This window comes from Mya arenaria, chromosome 6, assembly GCF_026914265.1.
Source record: "Mya arenaria isolate MELC-2E11 chromosome 6, ASM2691426v1".
NCBI lineage: Eukaryota > Metazoa > Mollusca > Bivalvia > Myida > Myidae > Mya > Mya arenaria.
The window spans coordinates 72,828,071-72,849,989 of record NC_069127.1 but is presented as its reverse complement, the minus strand read 5'-3'; the positions used below and the strand labels follow the sequence as shown (position 1 = coordinate 72,849,989).

Below are 21,919 nucleotides of genomic sequence, written 5' to 3'. Positions count from 1 at the left end.
AAATCCCCACCTGCGGGGACGAACGGATGGTAAAATCCCCGCCAAATGCCCCCGCACCCCAGGGACCCTAAGTAAGGCCCATTCCCCGCTATATTTAAAGCGAAGACAAAACCACCGCATTCACCCGGCACTGCGGGGCCACCTGAAAGGTAAAAAACACAGCCCATTTCCCCGACTATCCCCGGCATACCCCCGGACCTGGGTGGGGCTGTGGTTTCAATTGACTGGTGCATTAAGCATATGAAATTTCATCAGCATTAGTTTCAATAAAACAAATGTTTTTCCAGCTGCGAATACTAAATGAGCATACCTATTTGTTTGACATCATCAATACAGTCTGAAGCATTCTTGTAGATCCCGCACAAGATAAAAGAATGATTTGGGGTGACATGATACCATTCCTTAAAACCAGCTTTTTCGGAGACATCGTTCCATCTTTCCAAACAATATCTTTGTGACATGCAGGCTTGTAAAATTGTAAAAAGAAAATGTTTTATGTAATAATGAAGTATAACAAACATAATAATTATATCTTAAAGCAATATCTTAACAAATAATGATTGACACCAGTTGTAATATGTACAATAATACAATGAAAACACAGGAACAAGCCAGTTAGTCAGTAATTTCAAAAATATTCAGATTCTCAATTAAGGGGCAAGAATTCAAAAGACAATGAACTATAGACACAAACATATTAACATGGCATACACAAATACAAACACCACAAACAAACCATACCTTTATCATAATTGCTATACAGCACTGTTAAATGATGGGATTTGTAACCGCCTTGGAACAGTCAGTGAAACAAGATATAATTGAAGCTCAAGTCTACTGGGGGTTTATTCTACGGCAATAACCTCACATTAATGTCCCATCATTTATAAATAATTATTCAATTAAAATACATGCATTTATTATGTATAATAATATACTAATAGGTATAAAATAATAGGTATAAAAACTCAAAAGTTACCTGGCAGTAAGTTACATTTTTTACTTTCGCAGAATGGAGGAAGCAAAGTCAGCTCTAGTAACAGATATAATATCCCTGCGTTCTTCATTTTTCACCTCAGTTTACAGCCAGTTTTACAGCAAATTTATCTGAAATTGATTAAAATCGATATCTGAAATTGATTAAAATCGAACTTATTAATAGTTTATTTGGATGATTTCAATTTTGTTGAGAAAGTGTTCTCTCAACTTCTCTGACATATTTTTATAGTAAGTTTCGGTCCAGCCAAGTCAGGGTAAAATCCCTGTCCTGCGCAGACAAACTGCTGGTTAAATCACTGCCAAATTCCCCCACACCCCAGGGACCCTAGGTAAGGCCCATCACCAGCTATTTTTTGCGCGAAGAAAAAACACCGCATTCACCCTTCACTGCCTGACCACCTGGGAGGTAAAAACATGGCCCATTTTCCTGCTTTTCCCCAGTATACCCCTGGACTGGTGCTAGTCCATATAAACAGCCGCTTCAATGTCTTTGGCGATATTTGTTTTGGCAATTCAACGTCCATATCCCACTTGTTTCCCTAGCCAAAAAACGACTGATCCCAGCGCTAAGTATATTGAGCGGTAAGATAACGGGCACCTGCTAGATAGTTAAAAAATGACGTTGCTTTGTTGACAGATCAATCTAAATTTGTGTTCATAAAACACTTTAGTGTAATAAGAGAATGGTATTGGCTAAAAATAATTTATGTTTAATTTTTGTGTTTTTACACTATGTAGTGTTAAATATTGTGGAATTACAGTTGAAGAATATATTTTACATTCCCTATATAAACGTATTCAGCTTGAATAGATTTAACTAGTTCTGGCCTCCATAACTTAAATGTTGTTATTTTTTTTTTTTATGTTTACTAAACATTAAAGTTACGGCGTAACCCCCATATTAAAGTCAACCAGAATCAACTGAGTATGATGATGCAATTGAATGACTGCAATCACATGACCATGATGACGTCGATGAATTCTATTTTTTGCATCACCTTCATTCAGTTGAAACCAATTGCAGTAAATTTGAACATCGAAGCTATTGTTTATATGATAAAACAAAGTCAGGCAATGACAGTAATGTAGGAAAGACTGCCATGTGTAAGAACTTGCGACAGATTTTGAAAAAAAAAATCCCTACCCACCCTACCTAGATATTTTGGGAAGAATACCCTAAACAAAAAAAAAATTTTTTTGGCCTCATTTGAGATTAGATAAATAAAGTCTCATATACCTTGACCAATACTTCCTAGAATTGTGTTATAATAAGCCATTTGATGGTATGTATCACCCCATATAATGGATATTTCCCACCATATGGCAGTTACAACCTCATACTATGATGGTAAACCTGTAGTAAACAGGAATTGGTAGTGAAATTCAGTTGGCTGTGAGGGTCATGAACATTCAGGATCTGTCAATCAACATTGCTGGGAAATTTGAAATTGTTTGACAGTTATGAAAAAAATATTTGAAAGTAGTATTTATAACTGTTTGTGAGACTTGAAATTCACAAGATAAGTATATGATACATTCAATAAACCATCTTGCAAATTTTAGCAATATGTGTGTGTTAATTATTTGAATATTTGAAAAAATCTACTGGCAGTCTGTACTAGCAGACAGCTCTGTGAGGTCAAGTGAAGTGGCCATTTTTCTGACTGTCTGCCTTTTATACTATTACCCCGGCCTTTAAGAAAAAGTTTTTATAACAGTCTATCATGAAAAAAGTTTTTCTTAACTGTCTATCAAGAAAATATTTCTTATTGTCTATCGTGAAAAATGTTTCATAGAAATTAAAGGTTGAATTTATTTTAATGTTTTTGATTCTTATTCATAATTGTCATGATTTTTATTCATAATTGTCATTCGTTTTTATATCTCTTAAAACTTCAAATCTCTTAATTCAAGTACACAAGTACTTTTCGGCTATTTGAATTGCATTAAAATAATTGTGATGGTCTCTAACTTTAAGTCCATCACAATTATTTTAATGTCATTGATGTTGCAGTTATTACTATTTTTCGAGGCTATCACAATTATTTTAATGATATTCACTTTTTTTAATCAATATTTTGAATTCATTTTGCATTTTACTATTTTTTTCATGATATTAGTAGACAGTGTTATCATAAATGATAATAAGAAAATAATTGCTGTGTAGAACTAGGTTTCTCAATAGACAAATTTTATATATTTTTTTCATGATATCAATTATCATTGATTACAACTAAATAATTTTTCCTAAATAATCATTTTAAATGTAGGTTACACATACAGTACAGTTGTCTATCACTTATTATGATCTGACAGGCTTCTTTTTTTCTTTATCAATAATATCTTCAAAAATAAATGTTCTTATTGTCTATCGTGAAAACTAGATTTTCGTAATTGTCTACCAAAGACATTACATAGTGTCAATTATGAAAATGTTTTTTTTTTATTCTTAATGTTAATCATAAGAAATTTTTTCTTGTGTATCATTTACATTAAAATATTGTCTTTCATAAAAAGTGGTTTCTGAATTGTCTATCCTAACTATTATATATTTTTATTTTTTTTATTTTATAAAATGAATCTTCCATACTGGGAATAATCATATCAATAAAAAATACAAATTAGAAATGAACATAACTGTTCATTTAATCATTGTTTATCTGCTACCACCTGGCTTCAAGATAAGTTATATGAATATTGATAATAAGGTAATTTAATTTATTAAGTGATACTGGTTATGAAAGTTTATCTTAAAAGCAGGAGAGTATTCAGAATTAGCCGCTAGAGAGGGCATACCTAAGGGGTGTATCCCCCTTCCCCCAGGGTCAGCTGGTTGAAAGCAAATACTTCACATAAAAGCAGACATAACACATGGTGGCCTACAAGTAGTGGTGATATTGACTTCATGGCATGTCTTACACATGTTCAAGGATTGCGTTCTGCTACAAGACTGGAGAAAAAAACTTTTTTTCTCAGTTTATGGCATGGATGCTTTTCTTGTTTTCAACAAATATCACATGGATGATGGATACATTTTCATCAGTATCAGAAAATTATTGGAAGACCAGGAAACTGTTGTTTATTTACGGATGAAGAAATATCAAGAGGAAGTAATTAAAGGAAGTTGAGTTGTTTGAATTTGTTGTTTTTATGAGTTCATGTCGCTGCACATGATGGCATTTGAAAGGTGTAGTTTATTAATTTTTACTCCTTTGAAATAGAAAGCAAACTTAACCTTGACAATTTTAGGGATGGGACATGTGCCAGGTGTGCCCCCTCCCTAATCTGCTGATCATTGCAATTTCTCATTGATCTTGTTCATATTCATTTAATACTTCAATGTGCCTAGGAACAATCTGTGATAGACTCCAGACTGTGAGCAAAAATTATTGATTGTCAATTGAAGCCAATTCAATTTCTTTCTGATAGACACTTACTTGATCAATATACTTTTCTTTATATTATCAAAGAATATTTATGATGCAAAAATTAATATACACATATAAAATATATCAATTGATTTTGTTAATATGTACCTTCAAGTGTCTATCAAAGAAATGGTTAAAAAGAGTTATTTTTGTATGACATACATAAATATCAGTTAAAATATTTCTTTGATAGACACTAACGACTTAGCTTTGAAGGTACATATTATACAGCTTTAAGATGCGGACAACAGTTTCATAAGCGTGTTACTTTTAAGCCTATAATCTGTTTGCTCAATAGCCTATTCGACATGCTCAATAATCCGTGATAGACAACAGGTTCAACGTATTTATAAACGTTGCATTAAAATATTTCATGATAGACTCCTTAAACACCAAATGAAAGTATCGAATATACTTAGAATATAGTAATATTGCCATTCCTTTTATAACATAAAAATTCACGACAATGTGAACGACATTACTAATTGTGATGGCCTCGAAGCAGGTCCGATCATAATTAAGGATAGACAACTGGGCCGACCAAATTTAAACACAACTATAACCTAGTTAAGGAATGCTTATAATCGGAATTATCATTAAGATAAATCAACTATCTATAAAGCATTTTTTGGTTACGAAAATGTGTTTGTGAATTACATTTTACTTCATTTAACTGAGGATCTAGTTATTCTGTCTGTACAATGCATACAAGTGAAATAACAGCGTTACATAAAAATATCACGAATTCAGGTTGGGTTTGGATACGGCGTTCACGAGAACGTCAAAAAATGTAATATATAACATGTTCGCTGAAGTTCTTGAGCTAAGAATTACCTACAAACCCCGGGGGGTAATACGAACACAATCCTATAAGGCAACCGCGCTGTTTGGTGTTACGATCGGTCGCGTCGACGTATTACCGTAAAGTAAACCATGAAACTGTTGACTGCGACCATTTCAACAATTTCTGTTTCCGGACAACACTTCAAGCTCCCACTTTTAAGTATTTTACTTTTTTAAGGGATTATAACATGGATGACGACATGGGTGAACAGCCTCAAGTCAACTTTGAAAGCGCTCCGTCACCACGAGCAGTTTACATTATGATGTGTCGCTGTGCTATGTTCGAAAGGATTGGGATCAAGTTAGTCTAAAATAATAGACGTGTTATACGGGATTCTTCCAATCCCTAACGGATTTGCCATATCAAAAATCTAAAAAAAATCCGTCAATGTACAATTATTTGGACTAGGATCAAGTAAACCAATGTTCATTAAAACATACATGATTTACTTTGACACTGTTTGACGTTTGACTTAAGGGACATATCAAGAGACGAATAGTTAAATGTTAATTTTATCTATGTTTGGTTTAGAAAGACACTTTGTCAAGTGTATGACCCACAAACCTACTTCAAAGTTGAAGTCACTATTGTGCAACAGTCAATTGTAAGCACTGCCGAGGTCCAGGGAATAGAGGGGACTTTGATTTTCGTCCCAGCCAAGCCCGGGTAAAATCCCTGCCCTACGGTGAAGAACTAATGGTAAAACCCCACCAAATGCTTCCACACCCTGGGGATCCGTGCTATCACTTGACTGGGGGGGGGGGGGGGTACAGTGGTTTTCACGTTTTCATGTGAAATCCACTCAGAACTCATTCATTTGAATTATTAATAATTATTTTTTGTATACATATTCGAAGGTGCCTCATGAAGGGTTTATATTTCAAATTTTATTGATTTTTTTTTTTAAATGAAGAAGTTAGAGCAATTTTTCAAAAATTGGTCAGAAATCTAAGTGAAATCCAATTCTTGAGAAGTGAAATCCACTCGTAATCCATTCATTTTGATTAAAAGATAATATTTATTGTAAAATTTTTAACGAAATCCACTCTTCATAATAGGTTTATATTTCTCATTTTATTCAAATTGATCCAGAAATAAAAAAAGTTGTAGACATATTTTGTAAAAAGGTTGGAAATCTAAGTGAAATCCAATTTTCGAGAAGTGAAATCCACTGTTTGAGACGTGAAATCCACTCATAACTCATTTATTTTTAACAAATATTTCTTTTTGTTGAACAAATAATTGAAAAGGCTTCATAATAGGTTTATATTTCACATTTTATTCGAATTGATCCAGAAATAAGAAAGGTGTAGACATATTTTATCAAAAGATTGGAAATCTAAGTGAAATCTAATTAATTATCGAGAAGTGAAATCCACTTTTTAGACATGAAATGCTCTCATAACTCATTTATTTTTAACAAATTTTTCTTTTTGATGAAGAAATAATTGAAAAGGCTTTATAAAGGTTTATATTTCAAATTTTATTTAAATTGAACCAGATAATTATAAGAAGTTATAGACATATTTTGTAATAAGATCGGAAATTGAAGTGAAATCCAATCTTTTTCGAGAAGTGAAATCCACTCATAAGTCATTTATTTTGTTACAAATATTTTTAATGCAAAAGGCGTCGGAATAGGTTTATTTTTTCAAATTTCACTTCGATTTCCGATCTATTTTCGAAAAATCAACTGGATTCCTGTTTCACCCCGCACCCCTTACAAATGACTGGTGCACATTACATTCTGAATGCAATGTCAGATTTTCATTGAGAGAAGTGCTCCCTTTTGTCCAAATTTTATTTTCATCAATTGCAGCAATGAAAGCAGATCAGATATCATGCACATTAAAGATTTTCCTTTTCTTTTTCTTTATGTAATATGTCTTGAGGATTATCAAAGATTGTGGGAATTTAAAGGTTTTATACCAAGACTTCTAGTCTTCATTGAAAGTGACAAAGATATTAAGTATTGCAAAATTCAAATATAATTTCAGGTTATGTAGGTTGTTGAGAGCAATACCCGTGCCAAAAAAAAGCTCAGCTTTCTAAAAAGCGCAGCTTTAGCTTAGCTAAAGCTATGCTTTTCAAAAAGCTGCGTTTTTTTAGCTAAGCTATTTTGAAAAAGCTTAGCAAAAGCTGTGTTTCTTATAGAAAGGTTTGCAAAAGCTGTGCTTTTTAAAAAAAGCTTAGCAAAAGCTATGTTTTTTTTCTCTAAAAAGCTGCGCTTTTTCTTCAAAGCTGCGCTTTTTAAAAAAGAGCTGCACAAAAGTTATGTTCTTTTCTCTACAAAGCTGAGTTTTTTCTTCTAAGCTGCGCTTTTTGTTTATGAAGATGCGTTTTTTAAATCAAAGCTTAGCTAAAGCTGCGTCTTTTGACTAGGTAAAAGATTGCCTCTTAGAAAAGCTGCGTCTTTTTCATATTAGCTGCGTCTTTTCCAAAATTAAAGTTGGGTTAGTATTTCTTTAAAAGACTATGCTTTTCAAACAAAAGACTAAGCTTTTGGAGAAAAACAAAGGTTTATATTTTAATGTGAAATTCACTTTTCAAAATTTTATTATTTATTTATAACACAGTTAAATAGAAATTCCAAATATTTTTTTTGTGTTTTTCTTATTCAAAACGCAGGTGTCTGAAAATATATCATTTTCCTAAATTCCTTTAAATTGTTTTAAAATGTGTCCCATCTCGTCAGGTCCTGATTATTCTACTCTTTTTTTTTTTTTTAAACTAAAATTGAATCCATGTTGGTCAAGTTATTTTTTGTCTCTGTACATGCTGATTCGATTTAAAATAAGACAATTTTTGGCTGTCTTTGGCATTTAACCTGTGAGTGCCATTAAACTGGGTTTATGTTTAAACTTTTTGCTACTCAGAGCTAGTTTCTGTAGTTTTTGGCATCAATATTTTGACAGGAACAGAAGATACATCTTTTTTTATTGGCATCCCTTTTAAAAGTGTATCTTTAGTTTTGTTGATAATCTACTGTCATTAAAGAGTGCATTTTAAGTGTATCTTTTTACTAAGAAGTATCTTTTAGTTTAGGTAAAAAAAGTAGTATCTTTGTGTAATAAAGTAAACATTTATGAAATACACACATAAATACAAGAATATGAATCAATCAATCAATCAATCAATCAACCAGTAAATAAGCATTTTATTATTGATCAATATACCTTCAAACTAAAATAAAATAAAATAATGAAATAAAAAGAAAGATTATTTTAAAAATCAAAAATATATTATAATTTCTTATTTATTGTGTAATCAAAAGAACACATTTTACTTATAGGCAAGAATCAATTGCATGTAATAACAACATTTATAGAATTATTATTCCTTAAATTTCTTGTAATGCCACTACCAAATTCTTTGTCATTTCCTTTCCAATTTTACAACATGCATGATAAGCCTGATCTTATCTGATTGTACCAAGGACCAATTAAATCTCAGCATTTAGGGAGCCAATTTCAAATCAAAGCTACTGGTAGCCATTTTGTTGGGATTTCATTAAAATAATTTTGATGAAGTTTTAATTAATAAATGAATCCACACCAATTAAAACAAATTAATAGTAAAGGGATTAGTGAAGTAAAATAATGATCATTAGATCAGGTAAATATGAACTTTGATTAGAAACATGACAATACCACTATTGGATGATTTGTGATAAACTGACATGTGAAAGCACTCAGGTCATGGTATGTATTCTTTATTTCAGTTGTTAATTTCACTGTTATGACACTTGACTACTTGTGGGACTTTTATTTGTCAACTTTCAATCTAGTGCACATATTTTAATAAATAACAATGCTGTTGTAGATAGTAGCTGGAAGTAGGATTATTGGTCCCAGATAGTAGATGTAGTTTTAAAACTCTATGAAGATGCACTTGTTTTTATCCTTATATATATGTTAATATCATATTAACATATTAAGCTGAAATTGCCATGTTTCCATACATATGCACACTAGCACCTTTAAAGCTATACAAATGATTACAGTGTTGGTTTTTGGAGGGGTCATAAAACTGCCATCTGCCACATGGCTTACCAGTTATTGGAAACTGGCCAAATTGGGTCAATCAATTTAAGTTAAGTACTTATAAAGTCATTACATATTTAAAATATGATACCCTGTTTTATTCCAGAGCTGTCAGGAATCTCTAGATTTGACAAAAATATAACAAAAGTTCCTTGAGACTGTCATTTTCCAATTTGTAGCTTTAACAGTTTCATGATTTTCTATCAATTATTTTTGCCAGTGAGTAAAAGGTTATTTTATTATTGCTAAATTTGACAAATTGTACTTGTTTGTCTGTCTGTAAATACATTATGTCCAGTTACAAGGTGTCATGTTAAATTAAATATGAAATAATAAAAATATATGTAACACAAACTCATGTTTAGGAAATTTAAATAAAGCAAAAATGTGTATGTATTTATTCAAATGTATTCTATTTTTGATGGTTTAATATATATATATATATATATATATATATATATATTTATATATATATATATATATATATATGAATATTTTTGTAAAAATGGACACTTTTAATGCAGGTAAAATGCACCTGAGTGAATTTGTGCTTTTTTTTAACACAGAAAAATACACTTTTAACACAGCTTTTTTCATAAAATTTGGGTGCAAAAGATTCCCTTTCAATCAGTAAAAAGGAAGTATGTTTTAAACGCTTCTTTACTGAAGTGTGTTTAACTGCGTTTTTAACCCCAAAATGCGCACTTAAAACGCAGTTGAGTGCGTTTTTTTCTAGAAGTGCGTTTTTGAAGGTAATTATACCCCCCAAAACAAAGTTTTGGGGGGGGTATACTGGAATCGGGTTGTCCGTCTGTCTGTCTGTCCGTCTGTCCGTCCGTTTTTTTTTTGTCCGGGATTCATCTTTGTCGTTATTGAACAAATCTTTTTCAAACTTTCAGATATTAATGGCCATGATGTAAACTTGCGCCTCTGTGAAATTGGTACGGGTCACATGACCCTGACCAGAGTTATCTCCCCTTGATGTGTTAAAGTAGGCAAAATAAGCCCTGTCCGGGATTCATCTTTGTTATTATTCAACAAATCTTTATCAAACTTTCAGAAATTAATGGCCATGTTGTAAACTTTCGCCTCTGTGAATTTGGTACAGGTCACATGACCCTGACTGGAGTTATCTCCCCTTGATGTGTTAAAGTAGGCAAAATAAGCCCTGTCCGGGATTCATCTTTGTTATTATTCAACAAATCTTTATCAAACTTTCAGAAATTAATGGCCATGTTGTAAACTTTCGCCTCTGTGAATTTGGTACAGGTCACATGACCCTGACTGGAGTTATCTCCCCTTGTAGGCAAAATTAGCTTTGTCCGGCCTAACTCCAGGGCAAACAACCTAGACATGGAGGGGTGGGGGGGTATTCGTTAGCCTATGGCTTACAGTTCTAGTTTTTAGGGGCTTTTTGGAGATAAAAAATGCAGTTTTTTCCCGCACTTTTAAGTGCCCTTTTGCACAGAAGTGCGTGTTTTTACCCAAAAAACGCGGTTTAAACACACTTTGTGCATTTCATTTTTTTCTAAGTTCGTTTTAAGCATATTTTTTTTTTTGTTAAAAAATGCATTTTAGATACACTCAAGTGCCTTTTTTTGTAAAACCTTTTCTTCACCTGTGGTATTTTTTATGAAAAAAGGAGCTACGTTTTTTTTTTTTTAAAGCTGCGCTAAATTAGCTAAGCTATTTGAAAAGCTTCATCATAAAGCGCTTTTCATAATTAGCTAAGCTATTTTGAAGAAAAAACACAGCTCCATCCAAAAGCTAAGCTAAATTGGGCCAATTCTGTTATAAAGTTGCGCTTTTCATAATTAGCTAAGCTATTTTAGAAAAAGCTAAGCTTTTGGGCCAATACTGCCATAAAGCTGCGCTTTTCATAATTAGCTAAGCTATATTAGAAAAAGCTAAGCTTTTGGGCCAATACCGCCATAAAGCTGTGCATTTCATAATTAGCTAAGCTATTTTAGGAAAAGCTAAGCTTTTGGGCCAATACCGCCATAAAGCTGCGCTTTTCATAATTAGCTAAGCTATTTTAGAAAAAGCTAAGCTGTTGGGCCAATACCGCCAAAAAGCTGAGCTTTTCATTAAATAGCTTAGCTATTTAAGAAAAAGCGCAGCTCCATCAAAAAGCTAAGCTTTTGGGCCAATACCGCCATAAAGTTGCGCTTTTCATAAATTAGCTAAGCTATTTCAGAAAAAGCGCAGCTCCATCAAAAAGCTAAGCTTTTGGGCCAATACCGCCATAAAGCTGCGCTTTTCATAAAAATAGCTTAGCTATTTTGCCCAATATCACCAAGAGCTGAGCTTTTTTAAGAAATTAGCTAAGCTATTTTGGCAAAAAAGCATAGGTTTATTGCAGCAGCTGTGTATTTTTTTCCAAAAAGCTGCGCTTTTTCGGGCCAATACCGCTAAGCTTTTAGCTATGCTTTTAGCTTAGCTTTAGCGAACCTTTTTTGGCACGGGTAGCATGAGGGAAGGCAGGAAAGATTAAGGGAAACAACTTATAGTCTGGTAATGTTAACAAGAAATACGAATGTTAAACACCTTCATTTTTTAATCATAATTTTCCAATATGATATTATGTGATCCTATAATTGGGTACAAATAGGTCTTTTCACTTTATTGAATTTTTAGGAATATTTAACTGCTTCGGAATTAAACATAATATCATAACAGTAAAGCAAACCACAAATTATGTTTTAAGATATTTTGCCTAATACTATTGTACAGGCCATCCATAAGCATACCTTTGTTGTGAAAAACATTTTAATACTTGCACAACAGGTTCTAAGTCTTTGATTTTTGGAGGCGATATTAACAACCTTATAGCAATATTATTATTTAATACAGTATGTACTCGTGGCCAAATGGTGTTCGAGAGATGGCGAAAAAGGATTTGCTAGCAGCATTAAAGAACGATAATATGTATGTTGTATTTGTTTTCTTGTATATGAATACTGTGTTACTATTCATCGATGGAGATAAAAATATTGACATTCACTTTAACTCTTAACATTAGCTTTACAACACAAATGAAGTGCAATGGATTTTATCATTTTCAATTCTTCAACAGATATTTTCTTTCACTAAAATTATTTACTCTTTGATGCAATAGAAAAAAGTAAGTCTATTGACAAATGGCCACAATTTCTTCAAAAATCGTGTAAAATTGAGCTTTAGTATTTTATTCCATTCACAAAATAAATATAAACTTTCTTTTTTATCATGTCTATCTCAAAATAATTTCCTTCACACTCTTCAGATTCTAATAGTCAACGCGAGAATATTACACAAATTATATCAAACAATGGAACATGAATACGGCTTTGCATTTAGAATTGTTGAACAGGGTCATAAGTGTTTTTATACACTGTGCAGCTTATTTGTTCATTTTATATGGAAAAAATAACTTTAAGAAAGAGCTATGAATTAAAATCGGTTTAAAAAAAATTAGCATGCTGATTATTCCATACCATTTTAAATTTCAGGCTGCCGCATGTTTATGTTAAAGAGTTTTATACACTGAAGCACTTCTAGTCATATTCGAAAAGGTAACAACATCTGTAATTTTCTATGCACAACATTGTAAGTATTGACAATTTGTTAACTAAACTTTGCCAATTTTTCAAAACAGATACTATGCTAAATGTTTCAAACCTCAAGTGTATACATAAATAAATGCCTTAGATAGAACTTTGGTTTTGTTTTAGCATGCGTTAGACAGTGCTATTTACTAGCGTAGCAATTACCATAGGGAACACACACTTATAATTTCAGGCTACCAACATGCAATATGAAGTGGCTGAGAAAATACCATTTGGTTCCATACGGAGGAATGTTATATCATCATAAACGGCTCGGACAGAGTAGGTGTTAGCATTTGTTAATTCTATCAAACTAAATTACTACCGTTTTTGCAATCTTCAACTAATTACTTACTAACATTAAAAATAAACCAAATCGTTTAAAATAAAAGTAAAAATTAAGCATTAAATCTTGCCATGAGATAAGTTTCATATTTTCCAATTTCATATTGCCAGTATTACTATATTATAATCCTAACAGATCCTCTACAACAAAAGTTTGTGCAAAAATGAATATCAAACATGTGAAACTCTTGTCTTTTCCTGTTAACAAAATTCCTGTATGCCCAAGATTGCCAAAAGATTGTTAAACTGCTGATCTTTAATAAATAAAAAATAAATGTTTTTAATTTATACCTTATGCATTTTTTCAGGCAAGTGACAGAAAAAAAGGTTCTCTACACATAGGAAGTAAAGAAATAATACAGATCACACTAAAGTTCACAATCTGGATGTGTTTCCTTTGTTATTTGAACATGATTTATTATAGCTTACATTTGCGATACAATGTCTATATTAAAAATAATGATATTCCATTAAACACAGATATGGAAAAAATATTCTTTGACAGTGCAAAAAAAATCCAGACATAGTAGACTTGGGTCTTTACAAAATAAAGGCCTACTATTGCCCTATATGTTAGAGTCTTTAGTTAACTTGGATGTGTTCTATTTGTTTCATCTTGTAATCATTTTTGGAGGTTAAGTGGCGAGAAATCAACCTTTTTCACAACATTTTCTTATTTGTGGAAAGTATGTACTTATGTCGACACTATCTGTACCTTTATTCTCCTCATTTTTCTGTACGAACCAAGATCAAATGTGTCATTTTAGTTTAACTGTTTTAAACTGTATTTATTTTACTTGTTGCAGATTCTAGAAACAGACTATACTTTATATATTTATCTCTTTGCATGCTGAGTATTCCTGGTCAGTATGTTGGTGTACATTGCTTAGCGTAGTTCATAATAAATAGTAAGAGCACACTTGTGTTTCTTATATATTATATCACATTAGTGAACAGTGAACGCACACACAACAACAAGGAAAACAAAACATGGTGTCAGAAGTTATTTGTGGATTAACTAAATTTTGATTTGAACAGTTTTACATTAGTAAACATGGAATTGAGTGGAATTCAAGCACCACGCATGGAATGGGACTCGACAAATCTGCCAGAGGCATTCGAAAAGTTTGAGCGTCACGCGAAGCTGATGTTCTCTGGACCATTGAAGGCAAAACAGAAGAAGAGCAAGTGTCATATTTCATGTTGTGGGTAGGCGACAGAGGAAGAGATATTCACTGTATGTGGAAAGACATTTCGGAAGATGATGCAAAAAAAGCTCAGTACATTTTATGAAAGATTCAGAGCATATGTACAACCAAAACTCAATCCTATTTTTGCACGTTATAAGTTCTTTAATCAAACGCAAGAGAATGACACAATTGACGCATTCATCACTCGCTTGAGGATGTGCGCAAGGGATTGTAATTTTACAAATACAGACGAGATGATTAGAGACAGAAAAGTGTCGCCGATTTTCCTTTCTCGGGATTGTACGTGTTTCCTTTTTATTAATTACTTAATCAATCGCTGCTGCCACCATCCAAGATAATACTTGGAACAATAATGAAGAATATTATAAGTACCACCATGACCGAGAGTGTAAGATAGCTTACATTACAAGTTTGCGATACAATGTCTATATTAAAAATAATGATATTCCATTTAACACAGATATGGAAAAAATATTCTTTGACAGTGCAAAAAAAAAAATCCAGACATTGTAGACTTGGGTTTTTACAAATTTGAATTATTCTCCGCTAAAGAGTGAATGTAACTCTTCCCATTACTTATGTGGGCAAGTTCGTTTATATTTTTTAAGATTCATAGTCAGTCACAAACATTTTTGTGATAGAAATAGTTGCTTTCTTTAATGGTATCCACATATTTATACTAGTTGGGAAAATAAGGCCTACTATTGCCCTATATGTCAGAGTCTTCAGTTAACTTGGATGTGTTCTATTTGTTTCATCCACATTCTTGAAATTTGTCTTGTAATCATTTTTGGAGGTTAAGTGGCGAGTTATCAAACTTTTTCACAACATTTTCTTATTTGTGGAAAGTATGTACTTATGTCGACACTATCTGTACCTTCATTCTCCTCATTTTTCTGTACGAACCAAGATCAAATGTGTCATTTTAGTTTAACTGTTTTAAACTGTATTTATTATACTTGTTGCAGATTCTAGAAACAGACTATACTTTATATATTTATCTCTTTGCATGCTGAGTATTCCTGGTCAGTCTGTTGGTGTACATTGCTTAGCGTAGTTCATAATAAATAGTTAGAGCACACTTGTGTTTCTTATTTATTATATCACATTAGTGAACAGTGAACGCACACACAACAACAAGGAAAACAAAACATGGTGTCAGAAGTTATTTGTGGATTAACTAAATTTTGATTTGAACAGTTTTACATTAGTAAACATGGAATTGAGTGGAATTCAAGCACCACGCATGGAATGGGACTCGACAAATCTGCCAGAGGCATTCGAAAAGTTTGAGCGTCACGCGAAGCTGATGTTCTCTGGACCATTGAAGGCAAAAACAGAAGAAGAGCAAGTGTCATATTTCATGTTGTGGGTAGGCGACGGAGGAAGAGATATTCACTGTATGTGGAAAGACATTTCGGAAGATGATGCAAAAAAAGCTCAGTACATTTTATGAAAGATTCAGGGCATATGTACAACCAAAACTCAATCCTATTTTTGCACGTTATAAGTTCTTTAATCAAACGCAAGAGAATGACACAATTGACGCATTCATCACTCGCTTGAGGATGTGCGCAAGGGATTGTAATTTTACAAATTCAGACGAGATGATTAGAGACAGAATAGTGTCGCCGATTTTCCTTTCTCGGGATTGTACGTGTTTCCTTTTTATTAATTACTTAATCAATCGCTGCTGCCACCATCCAAGATAATACTTGGAACAATAATGAAGAATATTATAAGTACCCTCCATGACCGAGAGTGTAAGATAGCTTACATTACAAGTTTGCGATACAATGTCTATATTAAAAATAATGATATTCCATTAAACACAGATATGGAAAAAATATTCTTTGACAGTGCAAAAAAAAATCCAGACATAGTAGACTTGGGTCTTTACAAATTTGAATTATTCTCCGCTAAAGAATGAATGTAACTCTTCCCAATACTTATGTGGGCAAGTTCGTTTATTTTTTTAAGATTCATAGTCAGTCACAAACATTTTTGTGATAGAAATAGTTGCTTTCTTTAATGGTATCCACATATTTATACTAGTTGGGAAAATAAGGCATACTATTGCCCTATATGTCAGAGTCTTCAGTTAACTTAGATGTGTTCTATTTGTTTCATCCACATTCTTGAAATTTGTCTTGTAATCATTTTTGGAGGTTAAGTGGCGAGTAATCAACCTTTTTCACAAATTTTCTTATTTGTGGAAAGTATGTACTTATGTCGACACTATCTGTACCTTCATTCTCCCCATTTTTCTGTACGAACCAAGATCAAATGTGTCATTTTAGTTTAACTGTTTTAAACTGTATTTATTATACTTGTTGCAGATTCTAGAAACAGACTATACTTTATATATTTATCTCTTTGCATGCTGAGTATTCCTGGTCAGTATGTTGGTGTACATTACTTAGCGTAGTTCATAATAAATAGTTAGAGAACACTTGTGTTTCTTATTTATTATATCACATTAGTGAACTGTGAACGCACACACAACAACAAGGAAAACAAAAAATGGTGTCAGAAGTTATTTGTGGATTAACTAAATTTTGATTTGAACAGTTTTACATTAGTAAACATGGAATTGAGTGGAATTCAAGCACCACGCATGGAATGGGACTCGACAAATCTGCCAGAGGCATTCGAAAAGTTTGAGCGTCACGCGAAGCTGATGTTCTCTGGACCATTGAAGGCAAAAACAGAAGAAGAGCAAGTGTCATATTTCATGTTGTGGGTAGGCGACAGAGGAAGAGATATTCACTGTACGTGGAAAGACATTTCGGAAGATGATGCAAAAAAAGCTCAGTACATTTTATGAAAGATTCAGAGCATATGTACAACCAAAACTCAATCCTATTTTTGCACGTTATAAGTTCTTTAATCAAACGCAAGAGAATGACACAATTGACGCATTCATCACTCGCTTGAGGATGTGCGCAAGGGATTGTAATTTTACAAATACAGACGAGATGATTAGAGACAGAATAGTGTCGCCGATTTTCCTTTCTCGGGATTGTACGTGTTTCCTTTTTATTAATTACTTAATCGCTGCTGCCACCATCCAAGATAATACTTGGAACAATAATGAAGAATATTATAAGTACCTCCATGACCGAGAGTGTAAGATAGCTTACATTACAAGTTTGCGATACAATGTCTATATTAAAAATAATGATATTCCATTAAACACAGATATGGAAAAAATATTCTTTGACAGTGCAAAAAAAAATCCAGACATAGTAGACTTGGGTCTTTACAAATTTGAATTATTCTCCGCTAAAGAATGAATGTAACTCTTCCCAATACTTATGTGGGCAAGTTCGTTTATTTTTTTAAGATTCATAGTCAGTCACAAACATTTTTGTGATAGAAATAGTTGCTTTCTTTAATGGTATCCACATATTTATACTAGTTGGGAAAATAAGGCCTACTATTGCCCTATATGTCAGAGTCTTCAGTTAACTTGGATGTGTTCTATTTGTTTCATCCACATTCTTGAAATTTGTCTTGTAATCATTTTTGGAGGTTAAGTCGCGAGTAATCAACCTTTTTCACAAATTTTCTTATTTGTGGAAAGTATGTACTAATGTCGGCACTATCTGTACCTTCATTCTCCCCATTTTTCTGTACGAACCAAGATCAAATGTGTCATTTTAGTTTAACTGTTTTAAACTGTATTTATTATACTTGTTGCAGATTCTAGAAACAGACTATACTTTATATATTTATCTCTTTGCATGCTGAGTATTCCTGGTCAGTATGTTGGTGTACATTGCTTAGCGTAGTTCATAATAAATAGTTAGAGCACACTTGTGTTTCTTATTTATTATATCACATTAGTGAACAGTGAACGCACACACAACAACAAGGAAAACAAAACATGGTGTCAGAAGTTATTTGTGGATTAACTAAATTTTGATTTGAACAGTTTTACATTAGTAAACATGGAATTTAGTGGAATTCAAGCACCACGCATGGAATGGGACTCGACAAATCTGCCAGAGGCATTCGAAAAGTTTGAGCGTCACGCGAAGCTGATGTTCTCTGGACCATTGAAGGCAAAAACAGAAGAAGAGCAAGTGTCATATTTCATGTTGTGGGTAGGCGACAGAGGCAGAGATATTCACTGTACGTGGAAAGACATTTCGGAAGATGATGCAAAAAAAGCTCAGTACATGTTATGAAAGATTCAGAGCATATGTACAACCAAAACTCAATCCTATTTTTGCACGTTATAAGTTCTTTAATCAAACGCAAGAGAATGACACAATTGACGCATTCATCACTCGCTTGAGGATGTGCGCAAGGGATTGTAATTTTACAAATACAGACGAGATGATTAGAGACAGAATAGTGTCGCCGATTTTCCTTTCTCGGGATTGTACGTGTTTCCTTTTTATTAATTACTTAATTAATCGCTGCTGCCACCATCCAAGATAATACTTGGAACAATAATGAAGAATATTATAAGTACCTCCATGACCGAGAGTGTAAGGTTCATTCTGACCCGAGCGTAGAGTTTTTTGCGAAGTCGAGGTTTACCGAGTTTCCGCAAAACACCCACCTCGAGGGTCGGGATGAACCTATATTACACGAGCGGCTATGGTATATGCTTTTTCTCCCACCTCAGTTAGACAAAATTAAATAAAAATGTATTTTTTGCTGGAACTCTTTTGTGCTTAATGAAAATAATTGTGTATGGATATGCGATGCACGAGGTTGTCATGGATACGTGCGTAGTGATCCAGTTAATGTTAATATTTAAATCGGTCTTTTTAAATAGTTCTAAGGAGAATGAAGCATTATTTCTTGAATGATGCGTGAAAACTGTTTTATGGTGACATTTGAAGCGAGAAATAATTAATTAGCGTTCTGAATATTACCATAAGACAAGATTTCCTTGATGCTACTGACGACAGTCTTCAGCAAGGGAGGTAATTTCAATGAGGTGACCATTAAAAAGGAGTTCCATACGGGCATTTTATCTTCGCCCGTTGGCAAGATAAGAATATCTAGCATGATTAAATTATTGGATCTACTTATCTGAGGTGGGAGAAAAACGTTTCTAACACTTTATTTTCACAAACACACTAACACTTTATATCCACAAACACACACAAAGCGTTTAATTTAGAAATTTAGATGTTTCAGTGACCAAAGTCTTTAAGTTCCTAAAGAAAGATATGCCGAAAGAAAGAGCGAGAAAAGAATCACTGACCGAGATCCTGAGCTACTTTGCCTGCTTCTTTATATATTACCAGTTGCATAACAGACTCAAAGTCAGCTGATCAAAAAGTTGTGTTCTCTCAAGAGTTTCTTGAGGTAACTTACATAATAGTTGGGGTAACTTACATACTAGTTGGGGTAACTTACATAATAGTTGGGGTCCCTTGCATAATAGTTAGGGTCCCTAATGTAATAGTTGAGGTCTCTAAGTATTTACTTATGTAATAGTTTGGGTTTCTTGAGTACCTTTGGTCACCGAGTGCATTCATACTTATTGACAAATAATCATACTATTTCTAAAAAACTGGGAAGGATAAGAGTGTCAAGAAGTAAAGTAAACATTTCAGCTACTATACTTAGGAGCTTATTTTATACAAATCTCATTAAGATGACACCATCTGTGCATAGAATACCAATAAGTAAAGCAAAAACTTACTTTGAGTAGTTATCTATATTTTTATTGATATGCTGTACTTTTAAAATTGCCACAATAGTGTTTGGAACCAATTCAGCAAAGTTACGCGAAAAACTAGTCAATATTGGTTTTGATTTAACACTGGACAGAGCAATCGCAGGAACAGCTACGCTCAATGAATAAGGACGTGGACGTCTGTCGATCCAAACCGTTTGGACACAAGCCGATTACACAGCGCGGTCAGCAACAACGCCATTCGGAACTCCTCGGCCATTTTTTAGAAAACAACCTCGAATGTATTTGGACGGTTTACATACTCAAAAAGAGGTACGTTTAAGTCCGCTGCAAGTAGATCGCGTAGTAATTTTATTAAGCAGTTAAACTTTATGTCTTAACTCTTGAACATCTTAATTATGTTTGCAATAATACACTTCACTGGCAATCAATTTAAACTTAGATCAATAAATACAACTCTAAAACACTAATTTTAATTAATGATATAATTCAAAAAATTACGAACTTCTTCAACTGATATACCGGCATACATCCGAGGTTGTTTTCTAAAAAATGGCCGAGGAGTTCCGAATGCAACAACGCCGACCAGTGACTTTATCTTCAAGATCGCGACAAGGACCACCGAGACAAAGACGCTTGTGCATGAACTGTGTAACTTCACGTACATTCGGAGCGTGCCCGGCAAAAGGGAAACAGTGTCATAACTGTAACAACTACAATCATTTCAAATATTGCCGGCATGGAAAAAACAGTGAATAGTGTTGACGATAATTATGAGGAGATAATCTGTGGTATTCAAGAATACAACATTGACACGGTAACCACAATTTGTTCTACCGATCGTGCACTAGTCTGCCTGTCCCTTGGCACAAAACAATATCCTGTAAATTTCAAAATTAATAATAATAATAACAACTTTATTTAACGAAGGTTACATACTAAGTGTACAATCATTACAGACATACTACTTATTTCCAGCATGGCCTTCACACAAAAAGTATTACAAAAACACATGTACTATACATATTAAGCAACATACAAAACATACATCAAATTTTTTATAATATAAAAATTATATACAGGAAGCGCAGCAAATATTCTTCCCCGCAAAGATTTTTAAGCGCTAGGTTTAAATTCCCCGTTAGAGCCGCCCTCTGAAACGTTGACATCCTATACAGGTATTCGTATTCCAGTTCTCAGTCCTACGCATATGTACCAGAGGGCATGTTCTAAAACCTGGCCTCAATACACATTGAGAGTACAAGCACTGAATATACTGGAAAACAATGATAGACCTTTGTTAAGAAAAAATTGCATGTTAATGTTATGATTTTTTTCTGAGTTTTATTTAGATAAAAAAAGTAGTTTAATTGAATGCATGGGAATACACTGTATTGAAAACACTAAGCGGATTAATAGAAAATAGGTGCATAGATCTTGGTTTACAAATCGAATATTAAAATTCACGTGTTCAAATTCAAATGTTTCATACATATATATAATATATATATTATATATATATTATTTTTAACATACATAAAACATAATACATTTTATTTGTGATCATTTTGTGTTTGTTTTTATTCATGGTGTAGAAATTCCATCTTACAGTTCATATAAAGTTGAACATCCAAGTTGTTCAAAACTACAGGCATAGTTTAATTGAAAAAAAATGTATAAAAAAATAATTAAATATGCATTCAAATAAATACATTATTTATCTAGATAAATCTAAAAAAAGATAGTATATTAAACATGCAGATTAATTTTTAAATAAAGATCTATCATTGTGTTTGC

General features: G+C 32.9%; 1 protein-coding gene and 1 long non-coding RNA gene across 7 annotated transcripts in view; one reads left to right on the top strand and one right to left on the bottom strand.

The window, feature by feature from the left end:
• The window catches only part of LOC128237123 (uncharacterized), a 100,556-nt gene that overhangs the window by 38,018 nt on the left and 40,619 nt on the right, over window positions 1-21,919 (bottom strand). For all 6 annotated transcript variants that reach the window (XM_052952357.1, XM_052952356.1, XM_052952359.1 and 3 more), the window contains exons 2-3: window positions 980-1,107; window positions 311-466 (exon numbers count right to left, since the gene is read on the bottom strand). In XM_052952357.1, coding sequence (XP_052808317.1) covers window positions 311-466; window positions 980-1,067 — 244 coding nt within the window. In that variant the 5' untranslated portion in view covers window positions 1,068-1,107. The remainder of the gene's footprint in view (window positions 1-310; window positions 467-979; window positions 1,108-21,919) is intronic.
• LOC128237129 (uncharacterized) lies at window positions 5,412-14,865 on the top strand. The gene is made up of 5 exons (XR_008261507.1): window positions 5,412-5,571; window positions 12,168-12,242; window positions 12,806-12,868; window positions 13,095-13,183; window positions 13,555-14,865. It is a non-coding gene; the product is annotated as an uncharacterized LOC128237129 (long non-coding RNA).